This window comes from Pseudochaenichthys georgianus, chromosome 11 (genome assembly GCF_902827115.2).
Source record: "Pseudochaenichthys georgianus chromosome 11, fPseGeo1.2, whole genome shotgun sequence".
Taxonomy (NCBI): Eukaryota; Metazoa; Chordata; class Actinopteri; order Perciformes; family Channichthyidae; genus Pseudochaenichthys; species Pseudochaenichthys georgianus.
In genome coordinates, this window is record NC_047513.1 from 20,373,748 (window position 1) to 20,383,614 (window position 9,867).

Here is a 9,867-nt window from a genome sequence, read left to right on the forward strand (position 1 = left end):
CTCTCGATCTCTCTCCTGCGGCGCCTATATTCTGCTCCTTCCCATCTGGATTCCCTCCTCCTCCTTAGTACCCGCCCACTCCTCCTCCTCCCTTCACGATTCGTGTACAAGTCGGCTCCTGTATCTATCACCCAGAATTCTGTTTTTAATTCCGTAAACAGACGGAAATGACCTTAATGAGTTTGCAGTAGGCTACCACCCTGGATGAGAGCAACCTTCAATACCAACAGAGCAAGAAGCACACTTGGGTTTCATTCACACTCAATATAACACCACATAAAAGTAAAATAGAGGTGTCTATTCTTTAACAGCTTATGCAGTTTCTTTCAGGTAATATCAAAAACAAACCTGCATTGCTGGGTGATCCTGTTTGCAGGCGTATATACCTCCGGGGCGGCTGTCTCTGGAAGGAGCTCCCTGTTCTTCTTTTGCTTCAGTAAATGTTTCCCCATCCTTGCTATCCTCTCGGGCCTGTGATATTTTTAGATACATCTCGGAGCTTTCACTGGCTAGAAAAGAAACTACACACGATACATAACAACAGCTAAAAACATCACAGGCTGTCACGCTTTTATACAGGCTTATGCATATATGCATGCACTCACACGGCAAAGGACTCTGCGTGTATATATCTGTATTTTGTGTTGCACACACACACACTTCCACAGAGAGTTAAGATTTGTATCTCTTGGCGGTGACCTTAACTCAACTTTCTTGTCCCCCTAAGCCCAGACATGTCTCCCCCCCCCCCCCCCCCCCCCCCCTGGTGTACAACAACATGTGTTTTCCCACAATCCAACTCCAGTGAGATTTAGCACTGGAATTCTGTCAACTCAACTGCTCTCCTAAAAATGCACACACACACAAACTCTGTGTTATTGAGCCCAGGAAGCATTTGATTGCACATTTCTGATTCAAAAGTGGAGCCCTCACTGCATGGACCTACACAACAAAAACCATAACATGGAATGATACGCTTGCTCTTCAGAAAGGCTCCACTCATTGAAATGATTCAGTGGAACAAAAAGTGAAGTATTCTGTAAAAACTACCATGGTGTCTTCACGCTCCTGGCTTAAACCTGTCATCTGGCTGCACCTCCATCCACAAGCCACATGGAACAAAAGCTTAGCAGGAGAAAAATACACACATGGAAATATCGACTCATAAAGTCAATTTAACGCCCATTTTGTCACTTACTGTATTGCTAGACGTTTTGTGTTCTTCTGAGAAAGAGCAGAACACATTTTAGCGGCTGGGTGGTATCCTCAGATTTTTCCCACCTCTAGAAGGAGAGGCTGAAAAGTTGCACACAGAGTTTGGAAGATCAGTGTTTTATATTTTATTTACTGTCTGTGTGTATCCATTTTGGACAGAATTTTCTGGGTTAATTTTCATATCAGTGATGCTTCAAAGGTCAAGTGTCATGGCTGTGGATAACAGACTTCATTAAGCTTAAGTGATTGAAATAATTGGCATTCACTGACTAAAACCCCATCTGTGTCCTCTCCAGATGTCATCACTTAAATATACACCCAGTGGAACGCTCACCTGCCACACTGGAGATAATGTTAATGACATGCATTGTTTGCGGTCTCAGGTTTCAGGAGGCTAAAAGCAGCAGTCAAATAATAGTTCACTGCATCCATTTACACCTGCAATCGTTTAGCATCACATACTCGCAAACAAACACTGTGGCTGTCATGGCAACTGAGGTATATTTATGTGGAGTCCTGTTTGTCGCTGGCAACCTTTTTGCTGTACGCCGGGAAAGTTATGTTGTGACAGCTGAGCCTTGAATACGGACGTCTAAGCACATAAAGCTTTGTTATGAAATGAGAGGATTTAGGATTAAAGGACGTTAATTGGCAGGTGGTGATATGCACGCATGCACGCACGCACACACACACACACACACACACACACACACACACACACACACACACACACACACACACACACACACACACACACACACACACACACACACACACACAGGAAGGCACACAACTATGGAAACAGTTTTTGATCTGATGTCAAGCTGGGCTGAGACTACAGTCTTAGAGCACAAAATGATGAACACACTCTTAATATTTTCTCTGCAATCTCTGCAGGCAACAATCATCCACCTCTGACCTCTCACCTCTCACTCTCTCTCACCTCTCACTCTCTCTCACCTCTCTCTCTCTCTCACCGCCCATTAGTTCACCACTCCCTTTGATTGGTCGCCATAACAACATCACCATGGTAATCAGCGTGCATTTACTTGGTTTTCTATTAGTGTGATGATGTCAGTGGAGAGATATTTAAAAGGCGTGTGCTCTCTGCTGACATGCACTGACAGACACAGGCATGCAGGCTGTCACACACTCTTGTGTTTTAACTTTTGTTCTTTTGTTTGTGCGCACATTATGCAGGCATGCGCACACACACACTCAACTGTACACCCACACATCACATAATATGACACAATGGTAACAAATCTGGCTGTCAGTTATACAGAGATATGTTCAGCACCTCTGTATTTTAACATGATCTTATTACTAAATGATATACTGAATCATAGCTATCCAATAAACCCGCCGTATGTCCACATTTGGTTATAGGATGATGGGTGAAGAAATATTCCTACGTCATCGAATAAAATCTGCTTAATTTAACAGGCTTGATTGTATGTTGACATTTTGTCTCAAGACAGCAAAAAAACGCCACAAAATACACTTTTATGTTTGTGTGGGATAATTTGTTGGGAGATTTAATTAAATTCACAAATAGAAAAACAAGTAAATAAAAGGCTCAATGTGGATGTTTTATGAAATGTTGTGTAAATGTTAATGGGAGTGTGTGGGGCTTCTGGTAATCCAAAACAGTTTTACAGAACACAAAACATGATTTCTTCTCTGTGGTCATAAAAATTGACATCATGGAAATACATGTTTCGATCAAGACAGAAATACATTTGCGAAATCACCTTTTTGTTAGTTTGTCTGTAGTATTCTGTGGTTGAGAGATTGAGTTGAATGCACAAATAGAAAAACAGGCAACTAAAAGGCAAGGGCATACATGTTTTTTTGTATATTGTGTATATGCGAATGGAAGATTGGTGAGGCCTCTGGTAATCAAACATGTCAACAAACAGATGCAGGAGGCAGAAATAAACAGCAGGAAAAGAGCTCCGGAAAGCCTGACACCATGTCGGAAAAAATTTGTAATCTGGGAGATCAGAAGTGGGAGAGGGGAAGAGAAAAAGCAAGGCAGAAGAAGTGATGGATGGAAAGTATAGGTTTTTTTCTAGAAAATATCCATGTTTCATGAGGTCAAAGGTCAGAAGAACTAAAAGGGCACAATAATATTCATGCAGATGTGCTGCTGCAACTGTAAATGAGAGGAGGACAAGATTCCACAAAGTGCTGGTGGAAAAGTTCTCGTAGACAGGAGATAAACAGCTTGATGTGGGGTCAGAGGTGCAATACCACTCATCGCTTTAGAATATTATATACGAGTCCTGCTTTCAGACACACTTTTCTTACAGGCTACACATCTCAAATAGTATGTGGGTAATAGCCTCAACATGCAAGTGCTAAAACCGATTCTTTCCAACCACTGCAAGAGCTTTAAGACAAGAGGAAGGAGGAATTTGGAAGAATCTGTGATGGGATGGAAGAAAATCTGACTATCCTCGTCTTAAGAAAGAGCTTGTAAGTTTTTTAATTTAATGGTTTTTTTATAAATATAACCCTTACCTCCAGGCTCGGGACAGATATCATGACCAGGCTTTCAACCTGCTCCGCCCGCTTGGATTATTACTCCAGATGCTTTTACTCAGCCCATAAAAATAACCTCATTCACAGGAAATAATTAAACATTTACCGCCCGGTGCTGAGCCGTCCCTATCATATTTTCAGGAGAGAAACTTAATAAAAGCATTTGTGGTCATTTCACCGAAGCTAAATTATGTCTGGCAGAGAAGACTTGCTTGGGGACACACACAAACTCTCTCACTCACACACTCACACACACACACACACACACACACACACACACACACACACACACACACACACACACACACACACACACACACACACACACACACACACACACACACACACACACACACACACACACACACACACACACACACACACACACACACACACACACACACACACACACACACCACCGTAAAGACTCCTTATGCACATCTGTGAGCCAGAGATAGAGCACTATCTGTCCAGAATGTCATTAACGACCACTGCTGTAGATTTATATTCTCTCAGTCATGCCATGTGAGCCCGTCCAATTACATCCATAGTCTGGAGATCATCCGCATGCTCATACACACTCATACACACTCATATATACACACACACACACACACACACACACACACACACACACACACACACACACACACACACACACATACATACACACACACACACACACACACACACACACACACACACACACACACACACACACACACACACACACACACACACACACACACACACACACACACACACACACACACACACACACACACAGAGAGATTAGCTTGTCAAATAGGCATCAGAGGCAGCTGCCATGGCGACAACCCTGCAGGGCATCATGAGCTTAATATCCTGATCATTAATGGAATAAACCGGGGATTAGATGATGCTGTGAGTCGGACTGGAGTTAATAAAGAGCGGAAAAATGCATAACACTGAAGTGATGCTTTTAATTTAACATGCAACATCAGCACTGCCATCTGCAGGAGAGACACACACCTGCAACTCATTTAGATAAGCAGTGCCACCTTTTTATATACAGTGGGGCAAAAAAGTATTTAGTCAGCCACCAATTGTGCAAGTTCTCCCACTTAAAAAGATAAGAGAGGCCTGTAATTTTCATCCTAGGTACACTTCAACTATGAGAGACAGAATGGGGGGAAATAATCCAGGAAATCACATTGTAGGATTTTTAATGAATTAATTGGTAAATTCCTCGGTAATATAAGTATTTGGTCACCTTCAAACAAACAAGATTTCTGGCTCTCACAGACCTGTAACTTCTTCTTTAAGAGCCTCCTCTGTCCTCCACTCGTTAACTGTATTAATGGCACCTGTTTGAACTCGTTATCAGTATAAAAGACACCTGTCCACAACCTCAAACAGTCACACTCCAAACTCCACTATGGCCAAGACCAAAGAGCTGTCAAAGGACACCAGAAACAAAATGGTAGACCTGCACCAGGCTGGGAAGACTGAATCTGCAATAGGTAAGCAGCTTGGTGTGAAGAAATCAACTGTGGGAGCAATTATTAGAAAATGGAAGACATACAAGACCACTGATAATCTCCCTCGATCTGGGGCTCCACGCAAGATATCACGCCGTGGGGTCAAAATGATCACAAGAACGGTGAGCAAAAATCCCAGAACCACACGGGGGGACCGAGTCAATGACCTGCAGAGAGCTGGGACCAAAGTAACAAAGGCTACCATCAGTAACACACTACGCCGCCAGGGACTCAAATCCTGCAGTGCCAGACGTGTCCCCCTGCTTAAACCAGTACTTGTCCAGGCCCATCTGAAGTTTGCGAGAGAGCATTTAGATGATCCAGAAGAGGATTGGGAGAATGTCATATGGTCAGATGAAACCAAAATAGAACTTTTTGGTAAAAACTCAACGAGACGTGTTTGGAGGAGAAAGAATGCTGAGTTGCATCCAAAGAACACCATACCTACTGTGAAACATGGGGGTGGAAACATCATGCTTTGGGGCTGTCTTTCTGCAAAGGGACCAGGACGACTGATCCGTGTAAAGGAAAGAATGAATGGGGCCATGTATCATGATATTTTGAGTGACAACCTCCTTCCATCAGCAAGGGCATTGAAGATGAAACGTGGTTGGGTCTTTCAGCATGACAATGATCCCAAACACACCGCCCGGGCAACGAAGGAGTGGCTTCGTAAGAAGCATTTCAAGGTCCTGGAGTGGCCAAGCCACTCTCCAGATCTCAACCCCATAGAAAATCTTTGGAGGGAGTTGAAAGTCTGTGTTGCCCAGCGACAGCCCCAAAACAGCACTGCTCTAGAGGAGATCTGCATGGAGGAATGGGCCAAAATACCAGCAACAGCGTGTGAAAACCTTGTGAAGACTTACAGAAAACATTTGACCTCTGTCATTGCAAACAAAGGGTATATAACAAAGTATTGAGATGAACTTTTGTTATTGACCAAATACTTATTTTCCACCATAATTTGCAAATAAATTCTTTAAAAATCAGACAATGTGATTTTCTGGATTTTATTTTCTCATTCTGTCTCTCATAGTTGAGGTGTACCTAGGATGAAAATTACAGGCCTCTCATCTTTTTAAGTGGGAGAACTTGCACAATTGGTGACTGACTAAATACTTTTTTTCCCCATTGTATATATATATGTTTACCCTTAATATGAATCTACTTTCAACCGTCAACAAGATATGTCTGCTAGATGTATGGCTTTTCATCAAAGAGTGATTTGTTTCTCCTTTGACTGTTTCATCTGAATTCTTTTTAGGTTCTTTAGATGTAAAATTGCATTTCAACAAGAACAAAAAAGATTGTTATTAACTATTTCTACCTCAGTTACAATAATTTCAAGACTCTTTCGGGGGTCCCGATCAGCAGGTTGAGAACCACTGCTCTAAACTGACTATGTGATATATATTCTACTTGTTCATGTAATCACACTACATATCTTAACAACTACTATTGCACTTACACTAGTACCATGTTGAAGTCACACTCCTGAACATCAAAGGAGGGAAAAAAAAGAAAATCCACAACACTATGTCATCTGCAGTGGCTGGTCCACATTTTAAATACATAATTTACATAAATAAAAATCGATAAAATAATCGATTCAACCACCTAACAGAATATAAGTTTGTCAGACCAGCTCCAACATTAAACTTTGCTTACATCCCAATGTGTTGATAATATCATCCCAATAATACACTGTAATATATGCAATAGTGTAAATGGGTTAATTTACAAAACCTGTGCCAATATTTTGACAACATATATACTATATTTGGATGATAAAACTTCTTAACCCTTATTTAAGTAACAATTTGAAGGACCTTCACTGGTAACAGAGTTGTTTGACATTGGGGAATCACAACTTTTATTAAAGTAAAGCTTCTGAGTTTGTCTTTGTCTCACATCAGCCCTCTCTCCTATTTCCTCATCTAGTTAAGTGTCTAATATGTTTGTGCGGTAATTACATGCAGACAGAATAACATAAATAATGTATTCCAAGGGAATCCCAGTGCATTTCTTCATAAAAGCAAAACAACTTTACAAAGCCTCTTTAAAAAACATGTTGATAGAAAACAATCGAACAGCTATCTGTAGTAAAACGTGCCACCACAAGTATAAATCGTATGTATAAAATAAAGATTTTCTCAATATTTGCTTATCTTAATATTTAGTTTTTAGTTACATTCTTTAGAGTTTGTATATTTAAGAGGTTTGTACACTGACAGCGGTGTCAAGTAGGTACCTCACTCTTCAAATGGGCTGTGAATGATGTCGAGCTTTAGCTTCAAAGGCAGTCGAGCGTTTTGTGGGTTCATGGTGGTCAGATCTTAACAGCAGTGTGTTAGGAGCTCTTGCAGCAGCCTCTGCGCTCCTCTTGCCCGTCCCCGGAGAGTCCGGTGGGGCTGGACAGGGTCACAGCACTGATGGAGCCACGGGTCACCTCTCTGCTGGCCACCTTCTTATGGATGGCTGGAAAAAAGGAAAGGAAGACTGCAGGTTTGCATCAGTAGGTCGTTCAAAGAGGATGTACTATAGACAGAGAGACTGAACACACCTGTGAGGACTTCATTGAAAGCATGTTCGACATTAGTGGAGTCCAAGGCTGACGTCTCCATGTACATGAGACCTCTCTTCTCTGGGTTGTTCCAAGGGGGGAGGAAATCAAAAATCACAATAAACAAACACTGTCGTTTCCAAGGAGCGGTGTTACCACAAGTGAGCTTTAAACACGTTTTATTTTCACAGGAAACCTTTCACAAAATCCTCATCATATAACAGACCGGCAAAGTCTTTGGCCTCCACTGAGGGCACCGTCCTGAGGTTCTCCAGGTCTCTCTTGTTCCCAACCAGCATGACCACGATGTGAGGGTCCGCATGGTCCAACAGCTCTTTCAACCATCGATCTGCGCTCTCGTAGGTCAGGTGCTTGCTAATGTCGTAAACCAACAGAGCTCCAACTGCTCCCCTGTAATACCTGAGTCCACCAGGTGAGAGAACATGAGTTCCATTTAATTATTCAAACTGGCAGCTCTCTGCTTATTGCAAAAAGTGTGACTGATAATTGTATGCAGTGTTACTTAAACTGACAAAGATGTGTGCACCAAATATGAGAATTGCCTCTTACTTTATAGTGTCTTTATTACTTGTACATACGTGAGTGTGTGTTTGTTTGTGTGTGTGTGAACCCACGCTGAGGTGATGGCCCTGTAGCGCTCCAGCCCGGCTGTGTCCCAGATTTGGGCTTTGATGGTGTAGTTCTCCAGCTGAACGGTCCGCGTGCTGAACTCCACGCCGATGGTGGTGCGACTTTCGTGATTAAACTCATTCTTAGTGAAGCGAGACAGAAGGTTGCTCTTTCCTACGCCAGACTCTCCTATTAAAACCACTGAAACAAGCACAGACGGGAGAAGATGAAAATCAGTCATTAGTAATACTCACGCTGATTAACACGTGAACTAGTTTTATGGCACATGGAGTTCAAAAATAGATCTGTTAATTGGTCAAAACTATAACTTTCTGGGATAAATCAGATTAACTTGATCGGATCTAATACTTGCTGTCACCCTCACGAGACACCAAACCCTGTGACATCCCATAAATGTGGCACCTCAGTGGCTGACTTTACTTTGGAATGAATGGAATCAAAAATCCTATAGTTTAAATATTATACAAACCAAATAACAGCTTCTCGGTGGAGCAGGAAATGTCAGATGTTTGTTCAGTAGGTCAAAGGTTAAATTGTTTACAGCCAAAAAGACAGAGACATCACCTCCACAGAATATAGAGCAGGAAGTTACAAAGGAGGGTTGTACCTGACATCTTGCCAGCTTCTGTTAGTACAGAAGTAACGCACACTATTTAACTTTAACCTCTTCTTAAACAATCACAGCTCAAATAAACACGACTCACCTTTGAAGACGAAATTGTACAACTCATCAGTCCCCATGGTGCATTTAGTAGCTTTCCTCTTTCACCTAGTAACTATCCTGAAGCCACTTGCAATATTTTTGAAGAGTTTTAGAAAACAAAGAGAAAGAAAAACAAATGATCTCCGGTTTCCTCTTCTTCCAATGTGAAAAGCAAGAGAGAAAAAGAGAAGAGGTTTAGCTGCTTCCACCACTTCCTCCTTTATCTGTGGATAGGGGCAACTTCAGATTGAGGACAGGCATGCGAGAGTCCTGTTGCCTGCCGATCCCTCATCAGCTGACACCCGAGGGAGCGCTGGGGGAGGAGAGCAGGTGGAACAGGTAGAACCACTGGCAGCTAGTTATTAGGCACAGACCCCACCCATCCTTTCATTTGTAGCACAATAACGTTGATAATATTTAACGTTTTCTTTCAGGTTAAAATACTAGGTCATGGATACTTTGACTCATTCATACCATGACAAGATTGCGTAATAAAAGATTGAGGGTAAGGCTTAATTTTTCAGGTCAATACATCATTATTTAATAGATTTATAAATGTTTTCTGGAAGCAATTTGATTGCAAAAGGCAATTGCGTTCAGTCAAATAAAAAGTAGTTGAATTGAAAACTAAGTCAATATTAATTCACTAGTTTAGTTATGACTTGAAA

At 41.8% G+C, this 9,867-nt stretch overlaps 1 protein-coding gene across 1 annotated transcript; it reads right to left on the bottom strand.

Annotated features, from left to right (window-relative positions):
- Window positions 1-6,320: 6,320 nt before the first annotated feature.
- Window positions 6,321-9,441, bottom strand: LOC117455263 (ras-related protein Rab-25-like). Its single transcript, XM_034094694.2, has 5 exons — window positions 9,201-9,441; window positions 8,481-8,676; window positions 8,072-8,265; window positions 7,846-7,926; window positions 6,321-7,760 (listed from the first exon to the last, which is right to left on the bottom strand). Exons 1-5 carry the CDS (start codon window positions 9,235-9,237, stop codon window positions 7,633-7,635), a joined length of 636 nt encoding a protein of 211 aa, XP_033950585.1. The 5' UTR covers window positions 9,238-9,441; the 3' UTR covers window positions 6,321-7,632.
- Window positions 9,442-9,867: the final 426 nt, after the last annotated feature.

Bases quoted from the DNA above. Each gene is read 5' to 3' on its own strand.
- LOC117455263 (XM_034094694.2), bottom strand. From the start codon at position 9,237: ATGGGGACTGATGAGTTGTACAATTTCGTCTTCAAAG. The intron at 8,677-9,200 runs GTGAGTCGTGTT...TGCTTGTTTCAG, and splicing joins GTACAATTTCGTCTTCAAAG to TGGTTTTAATAGGAGAGTCT. The intron at 7,761-7,845 runs GTGTGTTCAGTC...CCTTTTTTCCAG, and splicing joins TTTCAATGAAGTCCTCACAG to CCATCCATAAGAAGGTGGCC.